The sequence below is a fragment of the Ascaphus truei genome, chromosome 5 (assembly GCF_040206685.1).
Source record: "Ascaphus truei isolate aAscTru1 chromosome 5, aAscTru1.hap1, whole genome shotgun sequence".
Classification (NCBI taxonomy): domain Eukaryota; kingdom Metazoa; phylum Chordata; class Amphibia; order Anura; family Ascaphidae; genus Ascaphus; species Ascaphus truei.
Window position 1 is genome coordinate 283018112 of NC_134487.1, and position 20771 is coordinate 283038882.

Below are 20771 nucleotides of genomic sequence, written 5' to 3' on the forward strand. Positions count from 1 at the left end.
CTTTATATATTTGCTGCTATAAATAGAAATACACATTATGACTGGACACTTGCAGCAGATCTACCAACAGATCGCAAGTATTCGGGCACCCATTACCCATGAAGACTGCGAGGGTAGATACAATAGATCTCTTCAATAAAAGGTTGGACATATTTTTAGAAAGGAAAGGTATACACTGATATACCAAATAAGTAAACATGAGAAAGATGTGGCTCCAGGGAGAAATCCGATTGCCATTATTGGAGTCAGGAAGGAATTTATTTTTCCCCTTTTGAGATCTCATTGGACGATGTTTCAGAGGTTTTTTGTTTGCCTTCCTCTGGATCAATATACTGTATTATAAATATAGGATAAAAGTATCGGTCGTCTAAATTTAGCAGGGGTTGAACTCGATGGACATATATCTTTTTTCAACCTCATCAACCGTGCAACTCATCTACATCAATTATTTTAATTGACTTAAAATGATACAGTTCTAGTAGCTGTATTGGTCCTGCAAAAGTGTACATTTACTGTAGGCCGTGATGCCTTTTAAGGTACCAATATGAGAGTTACTCATAGGATTACATTACATAGGGTATAGAGCTTTCCAAACCTCAGTACATACGAAACGAAGGCCTGTGAGATTTGGAATGCTCAGTACACGTGAAGAAGAGACCTGTGAGGTTTGGAAAGCTCTCTACATGTGAAGTGGAGTCTTGTGGGGCTGAGTAAGCTCCGTATACTACATTTTCATATATAAAAAAGGAGCTCTCATATGTTGGTCCCCAAATAGAACCTACAAAGAACGTACACTCAAAATGATACGATATTTTGCATTCTGCAGAATGCATGGTGGAAGAAAGGGGAGGTTGTATTTTGCCTTTCTGATGAGAAATTAAACAAACAGGTCATTTTCAGATTAGCTAAATTCAGATGGGCCTGTCATGCGTTGCAGAGCAATATAAAATATGCAAAGCAATGCGTGGCTGTCCTTTATGGTACAGTAACTGGTGGTTTCTCATCAAGTCACAGCATTAAATAATTGATCCAAAATCACACCTGCAGGTCTGGGTTTGCCGCAGCTTTCTGCAGCTCCGCGCTAATGATCTTCTCCGTCTTCTCGCGGGCCGCCTGCTCCACCATGCGCTGACTCAGCACAGACAGCTTGGCCAGGGCGCAGGACAGCTCGTTTGTGGCCAACGCCTGCCGTGCCCGGTCCTGCCAGCTCATGGAGCGTTCCGTCAGGCACTGCAGGGCCTCCCCCTCAGGCAGCCGCACGGGCAGCTTCTGCAGCGACACCAGCAGCGACAGGATGGTCTCGAGGCGCGGTCGGCGGGAGCGCATGCATTGCGGGCACAGGAACTTCACATCCTTGGACTGCCAGCTAGAGCCCTTCTTCTGGGAAGTGGTTTTGGGGAGCGGAGCGCAGGTGCTGTGGAACCAATCCTTGCAAAGCTCGCACTGCAGCATCAAGCCGCTGGCTGCCTTGCGGCACACGCAGAATCGAACCTCCTCGATGCGCTCCACCATCGTCATCTTCACCAGATTAGCGGATCGCAGAGAGCGCATGGCATCCACCTCCTTGTGCTCCAGGTCCTTGAACATTGCAACCTGCGCAGAGGAGAGAACAGTCCTTGTCACGTTGCGAAAGTCACATTAGCTACTGATCCCATATAAAACAGTCCAATATGGCAGCTTTAGGAGTGACAAGGTGTGGGGATATAGTTATTTGTATGAGGTTTTTTGCCAAAGCGCTTTACATACCTGCAACATAAACACACACACACACTTTTTAAAGGACCATTTAAATATAGATGGTTTAATCAGCCAATGCAATATACTGTACATCATTCCACAATCCAGAATTGATCAGGTAATAGGCTCAAAGCTTACATAGAAGAAAATACATTTGAAGGATAAGATGCTTTTTATTATTGCTTCTAAGTGGGCGATGTGGATACCCATTTATGCAGCAATCCCTCAGAGTTTGACCTCGATGCTCCAGTTTTCCGGGAAACCCATTTTCCTGCTAAATTAACCCCTTAATCTCCCAGACAATTTAGCCATGTGATCCATCAGTATGACTGAGCCACTAATTGAGAGAGCTGTGCTGAAGTATGGATATCCTGAAAACCTGCCCTGTTTGCGGCCCTCGAGGACTGGAGTTGTGCAGGCCTGTTCTAAGGTAAAACATTAACAGAATTTCTGCTTTCGTGTAAGCAAAATAAAGCGCGTGCCCAATCGGCATGTACAAAATAAGGTTCCTATACTGTAAGTGTCCTGACCACGTACACGGTGCTGCATCCGACACTTAAAGCAGAAACCCCCCTAACCTTTATGTGAATCAGGGGGTCTCTGAGCTGAACCGCGTTCCTCCGACTTCAAGAGAACCCCCAGATCCCCGAATTCCCACTTTTCCCAGAGAATGCATACCTGGGGAAACACTATGGCCTCTTTAGTAATCCTAGGTCCAGCAGCCAATAGGAAGCGGAGACATTATCAGGAGTTCACATTGTAGCTCTCTATCTATTGGGTGACCCCGCAGCATATTTGTAGCTTTCGCTGAATATATTAACCCTTCATATATGTGAAAGTTTCTATCATATCCCCTCTCCATTCTCTCCCCTAAGGCCGTGATGAAAGTGACGGAGAGCGCGTGCGACGCCCAAAACAAATTAATGTAGTACAATGAGCGCGCACATAGTGGACGCGGCCAAGCGCACGATTTTGAAACAGACTTTTGAATTTGTTCCTGCCACGCGACGGCCGCGTCACCTGAGCGGCTCAGCCAATGAGGGTGAACCAATGAGCCAATGAGTGACGTTGGTTGAACCAACGAGCTAATGAGTGACGTCACAGCCACGTCGGATTTTTCACGGGCACACAACGTGACGCGGCCGCACACACGGCAGCGCTATAATCGCGGCCCTTGGCTTGTAATATAGTACAAGATGTTGCGCGTGCACTTAGTTTCTAGAGCGCAAGCGGTGACGCGCGTGGCTATGACGTCACAGCGTTAGGCCGCGCTGTGATTGGTTCATAGCGTCACGTGATACAGCAACAGCACGAAAATACAATTTTCTTGCATTTTTTCTGATCTGCAGCACCACCGCTCACGGCCATGCGCACGCGCGCCTCAAGTATACATACGTCAGGCTTACACAGCCAATTATCATTGACGCGCGCACGGTAGCGTACTATATTACAGCCCTAAAATGTACATATTAAGGTCCTGTAATCTGCCCTGATTGGCCTCATGCCGTGTGTAGATCATGTAAGAAAGATGAAGGAAAAGATCCCTCATTGGTGCATCCAAAAACCTTCAGTGCCGACCCGCTGCTATAATTCCTTCCGGAGAGTTTTGGGTGTAAACTACAGCGGCACAAATTGCGGGATGTGACTTCAATCTACAACCCTCACCCTGCCAGAGCCAACAGTGGTTCAGACCGCTCTCCTCCTGGGCGGCCTCTGATGCAGCGGACCGTACCCGAATTTCCAGAGCCTCTCAAAGAAAACTACCACCTTACACACCCATTGCACTGTACGCCACCAAATATTGTAGCAGATGTCAACGCTTTATACAATTGTGTGTATATTCCTTCTCGTACCACGTGAGCTCGCCAGAGGCTCTGTGTATAGTGGTGGGACGTGAGCCCTTTACCCCAGCCGCTGCATATAGTGGTGCCGCGTAAGTCCTTACCACAGACGCAGTGTCCTGTGGTTCCTCCGCTGGCTCTTCTAGCTCACTCATGGAATCCAAGTCCAAGTCCTTCTCCTCCATCAGCTCTTTCACTTTCCTGCGTTTATTCCGGCTGCTCCCGTACACACCAATATCACTTCGTGGACTCAGCACCTGAAGCGGAGACGAAGCAAAAAGCCGGTCTTAATAATCTGCTCAAGTGAAGGAGAATCAGCCCCCAATCCCTGAAATATCCTCTAAAAGGAAGGAAAAACGTTCAACACAACCATCACCTAGATTTTGCATAATTCTTTGCTGCACCACACCCCCCTCTCCTCAACTTACAGGAGTGACAGGATGAGGGCTGCAGATCTCTGGTCACCACTACTAGTGGCATCTCACGAGTAGGAAAGACAGGGCTAGAGAGTGTGGCGAAGCACCAATTGTGAGCGTTACCTGTAGCAGCGAGTACCCGGAGTTCTTCTTCAGGAAGGTCCTGGCGGTGCGCTCCCTCCAAGCTCGTGCTGCGGCCACCTGGGACTCCACCTGAGGAAGGGCCTCCAGGCGCACGGGGATGGGACGGCCTTTCACCAGCAGACTCTCCAGCTGTTCCAGGTATGCATAGTGACGGCCGCTCTGCAGGGAGGAGGAGAGGCAGGTACCTCGGCTGTCACTGCACATCATGCTCATGGATCTCACATTGCCTGTGGCCCATTGAATACGTCCTTACCACCACCACTTATGGACAGTGTGTGTCCCTCCCACCGCATTGTGCCACAGTGAGACACACTGTGGGCCATAGGCCACTTCTGTCTGTCTCATACTATAACACAGAGACAGGGGACAGTCTCACGGATGACACATAGTGCCCCATCAGGTCCCGTGTTGGAAATGGTTTTTACCTGAATCGCTTCCACTTTTGAGGTCCAGTCCCTGGCCCTCTGCAGAGCCTCCTTCAGAGCCAGCACGTTGGGCAGGTAAGCCTGGATCCTCTTGGACTCCATGATGATGCTTTCTAGGCTGGACATGCTGTGTCGCGGCCTGGGGAAACACAAGTGAAAAGTAATGATTTACTGCACAAGTGTGTGATATAGATATATCTAACTATATCTATTATACCGTTAAGTAATCCGGCAATCAAGGGACTGTACACAAAGGGTTAGTTAGAAAAAAGTGTATTGGTGATGCATCACCCAGGGGAAGGTCCCTCTGCGAGGACCGAAACTTTGTTTTTTGATGTACCGCCTTCACCAATACACTTTTTTTTCTAACTAACCCTTTGTGTACTGTCTCTTGATTGCCGGATTCCGAAACTGTATCGTAAACCTATATTATTCTTATGGGACATGCACCAACAATTCATGCTTTGCCTATGGGAGTGCCAACTGATCTATCTGAATATCTATCTCCACACACACAAAGAATAGGAAAGAAAGTGCATGCCCCACAGCTTAAAATTGTATACAATTTAATGGGGGAAAAGGTGCACTCACAAGAGTAGGAGTAAAAACAGCATTTAGTGAATTGTCACTCGCCAGCGATCTCTTGATGAGAAATCTCAGTCCCAGCAGACCTCTCTCAGAGGGAGATGCTGGGCACATATACATATATACCACATGTTGCAGCCGGCACTCCAAATGTAAGCATCAGCATGTAGGTGCATATCCCATAGATAAATGAATCAAAAAACACGATACCATTTGCATGAGATCAGGAGACAGCACTAAGGGCTCTTCTATAGTGCGCGTGGTGCCGCGTGCGTTTCGTTTAGAAATTGCAGGCGGTGGCGCGGGCGGCGTGTCAGCGTTAGGGTGCGCACGGATTGGCCTGCGGCTTGGCAGCAGCGCAAAAATATAATTTTCATTATACTGTCTCCCGTCTGCCGCACCACCGCTCACGGCCGTGCGCGCGTCCCATCTACACAAACGGATGCCAAACACAGCCAACTATGACTGACGCGCGCACGCCGGAGGAAACGCGAGCACTATAGAACAAGCCTTAGGTTGTAAAGGTATAAACATTGTATTATAAGTCAAAACAAGGCACAATAAACCGACGTTTCGATCCCCAAATGGGATCTTTCTCGGGTCCTGAGAAAGGTCCCATTTGGGGATCGAAACGTCTCTTTATTGTGCCTTGTTTTGCCTTATAATACAATCTTTATACCTTTACAATTCCAACAGTGGATTAAGGACAACTACAATGACCGTTCAATGCACTTTCTGGATTTGTACTGCATGTCGGATTGATAATATATTACATACTATCTTTTATCAAACCCATGACAGTAACTGCTATACGTAGGTTTGACTTAATTAAGAAGATTTGACACCTCAAGAATGTAATACTCATGCTAATGATTTGACCAACAGGGTTATAGGGAAGCAGTCCACCTAGAATACACTCCAACACTAGTTACTTATGGTAGTACCAAGAGGCTTAATGTCGATAGTGAATATTCAAGTCCACTTATTCGACTGAATCTCAGAAAATTAGAGAAGCGACTTTAAAAAATTTTTTTAAAAAAAATGCAAAATGAAGAAACTTGTCAAATTTAAAAATAAAAAAAACCTCCTAGATTTACATAAAAAAGGGGAATAGTGTTCGTAATATACTTAGTTATACAATAGCACCATGTGCAAATCCTGGCTAGGTGGTGCCCTTCAGGGCAGTTATAGTGCTTAGTTTTACCTGCACAGATCATTATCACCCTATAACAGGAAGGGGGTTTCCCACACACTCATCAACTGTTCTACACCTTTTGTTATTTATGTACAGATACGTCCTTTTTGAAGAGGTCGTGTTGGTCAAAGGCTAAGCCTCTGATTGAGCCACCTGTGCTGAAGCAGGGACTGATTGAGCCACCTGTGCTGAAGCTGGGATATCCTGAAAACCTGACTTGTTGGGGAGGTTTATATCCAATATTTATGATGTAGGGAAATACATTGGTTACAGACACTGGGAGCATTCGGTGTTTATGGCCACAATGCAGAATGCAAGTGGAGTGTTTTTCTACATTGGTTACCCCAAAATAATGGATTAAAAACAAAACTATTTAACAAATAAATTATTTGAGCTTTTTTGGTGAACATGTTCAATTTGGCAACTATGTGTGTTCAATAAAGTTGTCATTGATGACGTATAAATATTTGACGCACATGGAGGACGCTCAGGCAGTCATGTCTTGTAGACTTGTAGAATGGCGTGGATGGTTTGCGCCGAGACCAGTCACCTGTATTTTTAACAGATGTTAAAACTGTGCCCTTACGTTTTTGTAGATTCAATATTATATGCCAGTTTCAAGAACATCACAGGAGGATCTCTGAACTACACTTAATGCAGCAAGACATAAGTGCCAGAGCAGTTTGTAAATAGAGACTTTATCTTGCTTTGTCACATTCCCACCCCCAATGTGGCATAATTTACAGTTAGAACACTGAGGCACAGAGAGGATATTTACCTGGCTTGCAGACACGCCTTGGCCTTCTCCTCCCACCGCTCAGACACAGTGAGAAGCTCCTGCAGCTCTGCCATCGCTTTCTCCACGGCGTGATGCGGGGCTAGTCCCACCCCGGAGTCTATCAGCTTCTTCATCACGTCCAGGGTGACCCTGTGCGGGTCCGACAGAGTCAGGCGCACGTCATCCAGCCAGCGGGCCTGCAGCAGCTCCTGCTTTAACCGCGGCAGCTCCGGGAGCTCCACGTACAGGCTAGTGCCCAGGTCTATCAGGGCTTGCAACTTGCTGGAGTCTGGGATCTCGTCAGACATGGCATCCTGAGAACGCTCATGGAACTCCTCGACATCGTCCAGCAGGTTCTAAGGGGGAGCGCAGACAGGGAGAAGGGAAATAAAGAATTAACCCAAAATAAACATTTAGACTTTACATCAATTCCACGTTAAAATGCGGATATAGATATAAATACACACAAGGCACGTCTCAAGTATGATAACGACACTAATTCGAAAAGTCTGTTAAAATGAATAAAGCTTATTTAATCTTGCAATACAAAAGCGATGGGAAAGCTTCGGAGTGTGTGTGTGTGTCTGTGTGTGTGTCTGTGTCTGTGTGTGTGTGTCTGTGTCTGTGTGTGTGTGTGTGTGTCTGTGTGTGTGTGTGTGTCTGTGTGTGTGTGTGTGTCTCTGTGTGTGTGTGTGTCTGTGTGTGTGTGTGTGTGTGTGTGTCTGTGTCTGTGTGTCTGTGTCTGTGTGTGTGTGTGTGTGTCTGTGTCTGTGTCTGTGTGTGTGTGTCTGTGTGTGTCTGTGTGTGTCTGTGTGTGTCTGTGTGTGTCTGTGTGTGTGTGTGTCTGTGTGTGTGTGTGTCTGTGTGTGTGTCTGTCTGTGTGTGTGTCTGTGTGTGTGTCTGTGTGTGTGTCTGTGTGTGTGTCTGTGTGTGTGTCTGTGTGTGTCTGTGTGTGTCTGTGTGTGTCTGTGTGTGTCTGTGTGTGTGTGTGTCTGTGTGTGTGTGTGTCTGTGTGTGTGTGTGTCTGTGTGTGTGTGTGTCTGTGTGTGTGTGTGTCTGTGTGTGTGTGTGTCTGTGTGTGTGTGTCTGTGTGTGTGTGTGTCTGTGTGTGTGTGTGTCTGTGTGTGTGTGTCTGTGTGTGTGTCTGTGTCTGTGTCTGTGTGTGTGTCTGTGTGTGTGTCTGTGTGTGTGTCTGTGTGTGTGTGTCTGTGTGTGTGTGTCTGTGTGTCTGTGTGTGTCTGTGTGTGTCTGTGTGTGTCTGTGTGTGTCTGTGTGTGTCTGTGTGTGTCTGTGTGTGTCTGTGTGTGTCTGTACACAGCGCTGGTGAGAACTATATGAACTTGGAGATCACTTTGATGGACTTCATGAATTGGGAACTAATACTTTATTGCAATCTTTTTTTTTTTTTTTTTTAAAGACGAAATAAGCTGTATCAATTCTTACGGATTTTGGAACGATTACGATCATCAGTTTTGAGATGTGGTTTAAATACTATAATATGAATATTAATAACTATAACTTGAGCAACTCTTTGTGTGTATGTGTATATATAAATATATAACAACTACACAGAGCAACGAGGATGCCCACCTTAACCTGCCGCGCCTGATTGATGATGCAGGGCAGGCTGAACAGCTGCTGCACGAAGGCCTTCAGCTCCTCCATGGTGAGTTTGGTGCGAGTCTTCCCACACTCTGGGCTCAGCCGGCTGCAAAACACCAGGAGTGTGACAAGCTACAGGAACCAAAGAGGCAGTCCCGCCCCCTCTAACTTTTATCTGTAAGGAGAGATCACTCTGCAGAAAAAGTGGCTCAGGGGCCCAGTGAGCAAGAGGGGAACTGGTAATGGCAACAAACAGCTCTGTGCAGAATAGCAACTATAGACTTTACCAGCGTTTCCCGAATGGGGTTTCGCGGAACCCTGGGGTGCCGTGGAGCAGTCCCTGGGGTTACGCCTACCGGACTCACTGTGCCGGCTTTTAATTGGTAAACACTGGACTATACAGTTCCCTTTTACCACCATAGTGCTTCCCATTTACACTAGGAGTCTGTGCAGCCATGTCTGGGGGTGGAATCTTAAGCAGCACATTTCTGAGGCGAGAGTGGAGAAAGAAACAACATCATGGTCACCCAAGTCCCAAAGGTAAGGGCGGTGCAGGGAGGTGAAAGGATCTGTCAGAGATCACACGGCTTGTAGGGATCTTACCTGTGTTTCTGCTTCTTGGCGAGCAGCAGCTGTGCAACGGACGCGCAGGTATCCGCCTCCTTCACTGCGTCACGGAGCCGGCGGTACAGCTCATTCTCGGGGTACTTCCTGTCCTCAGCATCCTCCAGCATGACTTTCAGCTCGATGACGTCTGCCGAGAGGGGGGGGGAAAAGGGGGTGTGGAAAACGTGTCACATCGCGATCCCCCAAAAACCAGACACACAGAAGGCCGGTGCTCTTACACGGTGTAACCTAAACAGGGGGAGGCACCTTTCTTGTGGTTGAGACTGGCAGACAGTGCTTCTGTCGCCCGACTGACCCATGTATCATAAGACTGCGCCCGTGACTTTACCCCGTGCAGCAAGGAGGGGAGATCTTCCAGGGAGTACCGGTACCTGGAGGGAGAGATGCAAGTAAAAAAAAAAAAAAAAAACATTATAAAGGGACAGCACGCAGGTAAGTAAATTATGAATTTTCTATATTTGATACAAGACACAAAAACCGACGTTTCGGTCCCCTGCGTGCTGTCCCTTGATGTCGTGTGTATATATATATTAAAAAACATACTGGACACCTAACAAGCTCCTATTGAACCCCAAAAATAACCACAATATATATATATATATATATATATATATATATATATATATATATATATATATATATATAAAAGCATATGAGTGTCACAGAGTAGTGCTACTGAGCATGGCAATATATATTTAAAACCAGAGACAGAACATAAAATACAGACAGAGCTCAGCGCACGTCCAGTGAAACTCATACACGGTACAGTGCCTAAATATATATGTATAAATATCTATTAAATAAAATGGTCTTTTAGTTTAACATTTTGGCCAAATTGTTGTAAGCCCCTGCAGTGGCGTAGTTACAATCTGAAGACTTTGTATTTACAAAAGAGCTTTTATTTTATTTATACATATATATTTAGGCACTGTACCGTGTATGAGTTTCACTGGACGTGCACTGAGCTCTGTCTGTGTTTTATGTTCTATATATATATCTATATATCTATATCTATATATATATTGTAAGAAAACTGCAGGGTCCACAAGTCATGTTAAACTGGAGACTGAGCAGGAGTTGAAACGGTTTAAAATTAGCAACCCCGCAATTTCATTTATTTTAAGATTTTTCAATTGAAGCTTTGCCAGCCCTTCCAGCAGAGAAAGGGTTAAGATATGGATATCGAGCTAAGCAGCTTCCCCCCCCCCCAAAGAGGGGCTACATATTTGTAGATCTGGCGTGGCCAACTCCAATCTTCAAGGGCCACCAATAGGGCAGCAATTAGGCATATCCCTGCTTCAGCACAGCTAGGTCAGTCAGAATGAGGCACTGGAGTTGGCCACCCCATGTGCAGATCTTTATGCGGATGAAAACAAACTAAAAAAGGATGAGAAACCGGTGGCCAGTCCGTGCATCTCTGTAGCAGCATCAAGCAGGTGGGAACCGCTCAGAACAAGCCAGATGTAGGGAAATCTGCTTGTACCTGGGGGTCTGTTCTAAGCCGAACTCACCGGCCAGGGTTACCCCGGTGCAGAAAGATCATGTCATTTTTGTCACCAAAATACGATAAAACCCACTTATTACATTCATGAAGAGCCAGTAAGTAGACTGTGTGGTCTATTTAAGGTAGCAATCCTGCATACAATTATAGGTTTGAAACAGGGTGTCTCCTGAGCCGAACCGTGTTCATTTCAGCTCCTGTTTCCAGAGATACATACCTCCGTAGGGGGTGCCGGTAGCAGCACCAGCTGGGCTTTGTGGGGCTATCGAAATGGTGGCTTACATGTTCCACGGGCCAACAGGAAGCCGAAACATCATCCCTTGCGGATTCCTATTGGCCGGCACAACCAGGACATTTAAACCCGCGGAGCTGCTACCGGCGCCCACTACGGAGATAAGTATCTCGGGAAGCAGGGTGTCCCCGGAGCCGAAATTAATGCAGTTCAGCTCCAGAAACCCCCTGCTTCAAACAGATTAAAAATAAACCCACGTTCTGCTGCTTTACGCTGTCTGTAACTTTGCTTCTGAACAATTCTAGGACACACTGCAGCTCTATGACAGCCTTTATAGTGGGTATTAGGTGCAGCAGCTTAGTTGTATGTATGTGCTGACACACGTTATGTTACATCACTATTGCACACTTGCTTGTTTCATAGTTGGGGTGTAACTGGCTTGATTGTGTGAGGTGTGTGACTACCTGAGACACTTGTTCTGCATGGGGCAGGGGCACAGTTCCCCCGGGTGGTGGAGGCACACGAGCCTTTCTGCGTCGCAGGAACAGGTGAGTGCAGAGAGAAAGCAGGTGGTTCTGCAGGAAGTGCACTGCCTCTCGTCATCTGGGACCAGCTCAAACACCTCCTCCTCTGACTGCAGCACCCCCTGAAACAGACAGCAAGAGTGAGGAGACCCCCGAAACAGACAGCAAGAGTAAGGAGACCCCCAGACCCCCCCAGAAACAGAGAGCACGTGTGAGGAGACCCCCAGAACTCCTTGGAAAAATACAGCAAGAGTGAAAAGTGTTGTGGATGGGCCAGGAGCACAGAGCACCCCCTGGACAGGGCAAGAAGCTAAGGGGGCTTTATCAGAAGCATTTCTATAGTATGGCAAACTGCTGCAACTTTTACCAACCACATCCCACCAAAACCACCCCACCTGCTGTCCGCAGAGACAATCACAGTTACGGTTACTTGTCTGGACACATACTGCAGCTTTCTCTCCCCCCCTCCCCCAAAGTTAACAAATCATTTATAGTGCCCTTGATCGGACATAAGTGTTGTGTCACAACACAAATCTCCTGCGGAGCGCGGTGTACAGATGTGTACAGACACGTAACAATGTCTGCTTGATTTATTTGACACACGCACTATTCCTCACCAGTTGTATGACCGACTCCCGCAGCCGTGTCTCCTCCTCGATCATGACGGTCATTTCCTTGCACACTACGGCCGCCAGTCCCACGTCCAGGCACTCCGGGTCGGCCGCCATCTTGAATATGAGCTCCTCGTGGGAGAAGACGCAGTGACGTCTCAGTCGGCGGTAATGATTTACACACTGACGGCCCATGGGTAGCTGCAAAGAGACGGGAGAGATCTGTCACAGGAGAGCGCCAAGTCATTTCTGCCACACCGGCCGCAAGATCCTCCTCTAACACACACACACACACACTTATTGGATCTTCTCTGGCAACAAAGGAGTTAATAGAATGGGGAAAATTTACTTTACGATCACCACCCTATGTTCCTAAAAATAGCTATAAAAAAAAAAAAACAGACTGGTTAAATACAACACACTCCAGAACTTGCCCAGCAGTGAGCGTACCAGTACCGGTCCGTGGCCTGTTAGGAAAGGGCCGCGCAGCAGGAGGTGAGCGGTGGGCGAGCGAGCGAAGCTTCATCTGTATTTACAGTCACTCCCCATCTCTCCCATTCCCGCCTCTTGTCAGATCAGCGGCGGCATTAGATTCTCATAGGAGTGCGAACCCCACGGGAAACTGCGCATGCGAGGGATCTGGGTTGCGCACTCCTTATGAGAAGTCAGAACCCGACACTTATTTTAGTCCGCGCCTCTTTCCCGCACTGCGCACTTGTCCCAGTCACAGTTTGGCTAAGCCCACAAGCTAACCCTAGCCAAAATGAAGGAAAACAAGCTCAGGGCTCCCACCGATTCTGCATTATGGCGAGTCGTATAATTATTTCATTATATATTACAATGTAATAACAATAGAAATAAAGTGCGCAATAAATGTAATGCGCTTGAATCATCCCAAAACCATCTCCCCCGGTCCGTGGAAAAATTGTCTTCCACGAAACCGGTCCCTGGTGTCGAAAAGGTTGGGGACAGCTGATATAGACGGATATTCTGGATTTGTGCATTAATTAGAACATATAACAGGCATTATTTCAGCTTCATACACACGCAGCTCCTTCTCTCGTGGCACTGTGCACACAGGATAGTGTAGTCGGGAAGTAGCATCCCTCATACCCAGTCTGCAGTGCAGAAATTCACCGCTTCCGCAAAGTTGTAGCCCTGGTTGAATCCGGAGTGATACGCGCGCGGGAAGGTCACCACGAACTCTCCGGCACACTGGTTGGTCCTGTAGACCTGCAGACAGTAAATAGGAGTCAATGTCAGAACATCATTGTTTAACATTCCCTTGTCGCACACCCGTGGGTGTGAAGGTCACTTGCATCTCGCTGGACCATAGCACAGGAGCAGATCTACATACACAGGTATCGGCAACCGTGGGCCGCCTGTCACAGACGGTCACATTTTAATGCAAGCCGTATCCAATCTCACTTACTACTGCCTCTTCTCGTAACATCTTATAGCCGGCTTTCCATCACTCAGCATGAGTCCGACATCAGCATTCAGACTCTATGGAAGGTTGTTCTATGCACGGCTCTGCCAACACTCCCCTCCCACTTGGATTGATCCCAATCGCTGATAGCTCTGTTTGCCTTCCATTGCAAAGCCATTAACTTGTACTCACAGGCACGCCATGGTCCATCAGCACATTCGGGTTCATGATCGTGACCAGCTGGTGCAAGAGATCTGGCTGCGTCTCAAACAGCTCTGGAGCCAGCTCCCTCATCACGTTCTCCAGCTGCTCGGCCGCATGGGAGGGAACCCCGTACCACGTCTTCGGCTCGCCCCTAACACCAGGGGAAAAGCAATACCATTAAACCCGCAGGACGAGCCAGACAGAGGAAGGCAACACATTAATGCACTGCATCTGCTGCAGGAGTCTGACAGCCACGAGGTCAAAATGTGTCTAGAAACAAAAAAAAAGGTATAAAAAGATCATTTTGAGGAGGAAGGTCCCCCAATGAAGCGTAAAGTCAGCGACTGCTGTGTGGGAACCTGGGTTTGAGATTGATTGCTGGCTATATTATTCTACTATAAACAGAGCAGCAGCGCTATAAAATAATGAATCATTTCATATGCTCCTTGGTACATCACTAAATATACCAGTCTCGGTATTTTAAAGCATTAAAAAAAAAAAAAAAAAAAGCATTCTTCTGAAACAAAATTGTCTTTTTATATACTTCTTAGAATTCATTAATATGCATCATTCAATACCAGCCTTTTAATGAATAAAGAAAAGAACTATAAGGAAAGAATCACAGCAGACCAGTAACGTTTTAGAAGAGATTAAAACAGTAAGGCAAGGTTCCTTTTTAGCACGAAGTCATTAATCTTTAGAGACCCAGACAGGCGCCGGCGCCGTACCAGTGCAGGTAGTTGATGGAGTAGCTCCAGTGGTCCTCAATGTGCCAGCAGAAGGATGAGAAGCACATGCCCACGTAGAGCCAGGGCACCTTCATGCCCGAGATGTTGACGTTGATGTGGGTGAGCACGGACTGCTCCAGCACTGGCATGTTGTTGAGGTTCCAGCCGCTGTGCGCGTAATCCTACGAGACAGAGACGCTCTGTTATCTGCTGCCCCCTGTGGTGAGAAACCAAATCCGCGCACACAGGATGCTCACCGAGACCCTCAGTGCAGGTCGCAGGTATATATTTTAACCCAGTTTAGGAATGGGAGAGAGTACAGCATGTACCACAGAAAAGCATCGTTTCTTGCTAGGTTATTATCTTGCCTGCAGAGGGGAGTCTTTCTATGGGGTTTTTAGTCTTTAAAATTGGGAGCTACCTGGTGAGCTAATCAATATTGTATGCATGCATGCATCTTTATTTATATAACGCTCACAGTGTTCTCAGCGCTTTACAAAAAGAGATAATACAGTAAAGGGAATTATAGTACAAGAAGTGCAACAAAGTCAGGAAAGAAAATCCCTGCACCGGAGAGCTTACAATCGAAGTGGTATGATGGGAAACTTACAGAGACAGCCGTTAAGGGAATAAATGCAGTGCTTGGCCACATTGCTTGGTATGAAAGACTGTGGGTGTGGGACAGTAGATAGGAGTCCAGGCTATTGGAATGCTTCATTTAAGAGGGGGGGGGGGGTTTAAAGGAACAATCAGAACGGGTCATTTTTTAGCAGTTTTATTTTTTTATTTGTAACATACTGTAGGATTGAAGCAGGGGGGAGCGGTCTCAAAAGCTGAACCCCCTTAGTTTCAGCTCCGGGGACCCCCCGCTTACAGAGATACTTACCTCCGAAAGGGGGCTCCGGTATCTCGTGCAAGTTTAAAGCTCCAGCGTCACACGGGCCAATAGGAAGCTGCACTGGATGACATCACAGCTTCCTATTGGCCTGCAGGTACTCGGAAAGTGGCTACCCCTACGGAGGCAAGAAGCAATGGGTCCCCGGAGATGAAACTAACGGGGTTCAGCTCCGGAGGTCCCCTGCTTCAATCCTATGTTCAAAACAAAAAAAAGAACATTCGCAAAAAGAAATGGCCCACTTGGGTTGCCTGTAAGGTTTTTCTTAAAGCTGTGGAGAGAGGGTGGTTGGCGGATACAGAGTGTGTACACTGGAGAAATCGTTACCATACGGAAAGTTTAGGATTGGAATACTTGTTCTCAGAATGGAATAGCTGTGTCGGCTACATATGTTCCGTATGTTAAACATCATCAGTGTGTGTCTTGGGGTCAGTGAATCTCTGCTGAGACATGCATTCCATTTCTATTATGACCAGCGGGAGCAGCTAGCCCCCAAAACCCAGGTAATTGTACCATAAAAAAAAAGGTATTTGCATCGTGCTGGAAGGCAGCATGAAATCACCATGATAAACCAGGGGCAATACTGCCGTTTGTGCCATTTTTAAAAGAGTACAGATTTAATGGGGCAGGCCTGTCTGGAACAAAAGTGAACGAATGACAGCGGCATGTTAATTAGGTTAAATGTAGCTAACTGACAACTTGGGGGGGGCGAGAAAAACAACACACATACATACATTAAAAAAATAAAACAGGTCCCTGGTGCACACTATTGTGCGAGATAGTAAATACTTAGCTTAGTATGGGGTGCAAGCAGAAGTACAAGGATCACCAACCAGTCCTAGAAATGTATAGTAGCAAAAACGCACAATACATGGAAAAGGAGCGAGTGCGGCGGATTTTTGCTTCTTTACATTTCTAGGACATATCACAAATGGACATTAATCATCCAAATTGTTAGCTCAGCTCTTCTTAGGTTTGCCAAGTTATTATGCTGCCGTAATTAGCCAAACAAATAACGTAGATGATATGCCTAAATCCAGTGTCCCAGACAAGAATTTATATAGAGAAATTAAAAAGGAACAGACACACCATACTTGCAACAAACTTGATGCTACGGCTGAGTAGACAAAACATCGAGAAATAAAAGCATCAAGTCTGCTGCAAGTATGGGGTGTGTGTGTTCCTTTGATTTCTCTGTATTATGCTGTATTAAGCAGTTGGGCAGTAGTACCCTATCCAGTTCTCGTGTGTGTAATAATTAAGACAGTTACTGTAACAGTAATTGAATAGAAGTAGCTGATTGCTCTAAGTTTAGCTCCGTAGCTATTATTTTTTTGTTGTTTAAATATTGTTAAATATTGTAGAGATATAAGGCCACGTTCATAGTGGAACGCGCTAGCTTCCGTGCTTCCTCCACCTTCCGGTGTCGCACTTGCAAAATAAACTTGTTTGTATTACGAAGCGCCACTCTCCCTGTAGCGCATGTGCACGCGTTGGCGTCCTAGTGCTTGATTAGGCGCAAGCTACGTAGTTCGCGCCATATCCTGCACTTGACCTTGGTGTTACGTCTCAGTGCCACCTTCTCAGAAGATCTAGCGTCCGACAGTGGGCTCAGGGCTCACACTCCTCCCCCCTCACCTCCTCATCCGCTGTCAGCTTCCGCCGTCCATCTAGCACCGGGAACCCGCTCCCGAAATCCCGAGACGAGATGTCCGCCCCGTACTCCACAATCACGTCCTCTTCAATGGTGCACACCAGGCGCCAGAACTCCTTCTCCACCAGCTCCGTGGGCACCATCTGGGGCACACAGGGGGAGTGATCTCAGGGCACATCGCTATGCTTGGACCAGACTGGCTTGAACACTATCCCTGCCCGACAGGACCCCCCGTGCTGCTATACTGTCCCACGTGTTATTTACTGCTTTGCCATGCTAGGCCGATGACGGAATACACCTATGCTTTGTTACAATGCAAAGCGATTAAAGGTGAAGTCCCTCTTACTGAGACACAATGGAGGTACACCTAATTGAAAGTCTCAGCCACTTCACACATACATTACAAGTTGTTTGATCATTTAGGATATGATGGCCGGGATTAACTATAGCACCAAGAAGAGGCATTGGAGCTGGATCTTGCTATTGACTTAGTCAATAATGGACTAAAAAGATGCTCTCCTGGCGACACTTTTTGGTCTGTTTTTTATTTAAATTTTTTAATAAAGTAGGGGGTCTCCTGAGCAGAACCGCATTGATTTCAGCTCCGGGGACCCCCTGCTTCCTGAGACACCTCCGTGGGTGCTGCTGGCAGGAGCCCTGGCTGGGTTCACAATATGGCGGTTTAAAGGCCCCACGGACCTGTTGGCCCAAGCGATGTGGGAGCTTTAAACTGCGCAGAGATACCGGCAGCACCTTCGGAGATAAGCATCTTGAAAAGCAGGGGGTCGCAGAGGTTAATTCAGCTCGGTTCAGCTCCAGAGACCCCCTGCTTTAAACCTCTTTCTTTTTAAACACATACTGTTGCCTGGAGTGCTACTTTAAGGGGATATTCAACAAGTAGTGCTACTCTATAAGACACCTGCCAGTGACAGAAGACGCCTTACGGCTCATTCACTTGAATAGGCTAGAAGGTGACTTCTGGCGCGGAAAGGGATTTTATGAAGCACTGCTTAATAAATATATGGCCATTAATAGCATAAAATACCCAAGCCCAGTAAACAAAGAAACAAAAAAAATAACACAAAATATTAAAGACTATACAAATATACAAAGCTTTTTAGAAGGTTTAGTTTGTGGCTTATATCGGAGAAACATCTGTGACTGTTAAAGCCATGCAGACGTTACAGAGATCAGGGCAGGTCAAGAAGAGAATAATATACATGTCTATTTTTTTTTTTTTTTTTAAATAATAATTATAGTTTGTTTGTTCTTGTATAGCGCTGCTAGTTATATGTAGCACTTTACAGAGACTGCAAAACTACTAGAGAATCTCTCCTGTAACCTGGATGAAAAGAGAAAAAGGTAAAGTAATTTTGCAATTTAAAAAAAATAAAATAAAAAAGGGGATTATTATTGATGGGCAGATGCTAGTAAATTATCCGGAAGAGTAATAAATAAGCAATAAGGGGCTTTACCAGAAAATAATACAGACTCAGAGAAAACATTTCAACCGTTTCATAAGGTGCAAATACATTTCTATCTGAATATAAGTCACTTCTGCCTCTATGTCGCCCTGCGATGGGAGGGCCGCATCGGATTGTAAGGGGTCCCTTTTGGTGCAGGGTCATTGTGTCCCCATGAGGTGGGTGAGACTCTTCTGTGCCACCATGTGGCAGAATCTATGGAACACAAAGCCGGTTTGTCCGTGTCACGGTCACTCTGTGGTTGGAGACACAGACACGATAACACGCGAGCTTCCGGGGCGATGCCGCCTCGCACACGCAGGACTCACATGTACAGGCATGTTGAAGTAATCGGACTTGAAGTGATCTGCCATCTCTCCGAAGCTCTGCAGCGTGTACTCCCTCACCGCCTGCTCAAACCCAAACGCCTCGCGGGGCTTACTGCATTCCTACAGGGAGAGAGGAAACTGCTGGTTTGGGTAACGGAACAACTAGTGCGGCGGTTCCCAACCTTATTTACATTGCTCCCCTCCTTCTAGAAAATATTTGTTCCGTGAACCCTTAATTAATAAAATCTTATAGCTAGATTAGATTATTGCCAACACAACTGTGTGACTGACCCCAGGCAGTATCATGTCCTGAGCTCGTGGGGGGAACACACTTAATAAGGCTCCAAACTGCACATCAGTGTATGTAAACAGCATGGGGGTATAACGGTCACTCACTGCGGGAGCTTCCAAAGTCACGTCCCACAATACCGCTGTGAATGCATTGTGGGGAATGACTTTGGAAGCTCCTCTTGTAATTGACCGCTATAGCGCCCACTAAGGTGCAGTTTGGGGCCTTACTATGTGTGCAGTCTCCCCTATACTGCCTGGGATCCGGCATTACATATTTATTTTGGCAAACCCCTTGGAGAAACCTCAGAAACCTCCTTTTCGGAACCATTGAACTAGAGAAGCTGGAGTCCGACGATGTCAAAAAAAAGTGGCACGTGTACAATACAAAGACAATAAGGAACCAATAGTGAATATAAAGACTAGCAGATTCCTGCAATAAGCAGCACAGATAGGCGGCAGGAACTTTATGTAATGACAGGGAGGGGAATGCTTTGATCTTAAACAGACTCGTTACAACAGAAGTCTGAATCTTCCATCACACACCTGCTTCCCATGCCAGCAGATCACCCTTAATCACATCAACGGAAGACAATCTAGTGTGATAAGAGGGCTATGTGTTAAAGGCATACAACTCTAGTGGTGTCATGACCGGGACATTTCAAAACAAAGTTGCAGTGAAAGTCATATAATAGTGTTACATTTCTTATTCATAATGTGGTTCTGGGTGAACAACTCTCTCCTGTCTTGTGGAACTGGGAGGAATGGTCCAGACCTGGAGATATGAGAAAAAGGTGCAGAGGGCCTGAACGCTGATCCCACGTGTGCTCTCCCAATTACATGAAGGATACAGTGCATGTAAACATTGATCTATGGACGGACGGTATAGAAGTTACCTCAGCTATACATTTGGGGCACCTCCAGTCTCCCTTGGGTACCTCTGAGAGGGGTGGTATAAGGCAGAAAGTGTGGTAGCTGTCATCACACCCGTCACACAGTAGCAGTCTGTCCTCACTGTCACCACGGCCACAGAACAGGCAGATGTACAGGTCAACCTGAAGTGATGAGAACGGGATGGGAGGTTCAACCTGCAGTCTCGCAATTCAATGACTTTGGTAGGCTCGTCTGGATCCAGGACACTTACAAAGCTGACAGAAAGAGCCCCTTTCCGCTGCCTCATCTGCATGCCAAACGCTTCCAGCTTGTAGCTTCTCCGCTTCCTGCAAACTTCATCTGAAAGGGGAACACAGACCTGGTGTCAAGAATCACATGGGCCAGATATTCAAAGGTGTGTGTGGAACAGACCGACATGCCCAGCATATAGGACTAATAAGAATTGAGCGACAGCAGGCAGATGTTCCCAAGAACGAAATAGTGGACAAGAAGAGCTCCAGGAATATAAAGATAAGACATTCTTGGTTGTGGTTACAATGGGAGCCTCCTCAAGAGTGCAAAGTAAGTGATATGGGGGGAGGGAACAGACACGTCTCTGAAATAAGAGACCACCCTTTCTGAACTCAATTCCACCTTGACGACACAACATCTCCCCGTGCCTCGGGTAAG

At 46.6% G+C, this 20771-nt stretch overlaps 1 protein-coding gene across 4 annotated transcripts in view; it reads right to left on the reverse strand.

Moving 5' to 3' along the window:
* Nucleotides 1-20771, reverse strand: part of KDM5A (lysine demethylase 5A) — a 41019-nt gene that overhangs the window by 7568 nt on the left and 12680 nt on the right. For 2 of the 4 annotated variants that reach the window (XM_075602340.1, XM_075602341.1), the window contains exons 7-24: nucleotides 20353-20441; nucleotides 20105-20263; nucleotides 18921-19040; nucleotides 18661-18807; nucleotides 17113-17271; nucleotides 14580-14761; nucleotides 13840-14002; nucleotides 13332-13451; nucleotides 12225-12419; nucleotides 11548-11729; nucleotides 9597-9721; nucleotides 9327-9477; nucleotides 8712-8829; nucleotides 7122-7477; nucleotides 4564-4702; nucleotides 4118-4297; nucleotides 3683-3835; nucleotides 1042-1593 (exon numbers count right to left, since the gene is read on the reverse strand). In XM_075602340.1, coding sequence (XP_075458455.1) covers nucleotides 1042-1593; nucleotides 3683-3835; nucleotides 4118-4297; nucleotides 4564-4702; nucleotides 7122-7477; nucleotides 8712-8829; nucleotides 9327-9477; nucleotides 9597-9721; nucleotides 11548-11729; nucleotides 12225-12419; nucleotides 13332-13451; nucleotides 13840-14002; nucleotides 14580-14761; nucleotides 17113-17271; nucleotides 18661-18807; nucleotides 18921-19040; nucleotides 20105-20263; nucleotides 20353-20441 — 3290 coding nt within the window. The remainder of the gene's footprint in view (nucleotides 1-1041; nucleotides 1594-3682; nucleotides 3836-4117; nucleotides 4298-4563; nucleotides 4703-7121; nucleotides 7478-8711; nucleotides 8830-9326; nucleotides 9478-9596; nucleotides 9722-11547; nucleotides 11730-12224; nucleotides 12420-13331; nucleotides 13452-13839; nucleotides 14003-14579; nucleotides 14762-17112; nucleotides 17272-18660; nucleotides 18808-18920; nucleotides 19041-20104; nucleotides 20264-20352; nucleotides 20442-20771) is intronic. The other 2 variants (XM_075602342.1, XM_075602345.1) reach the window with 1 other exon arrangement.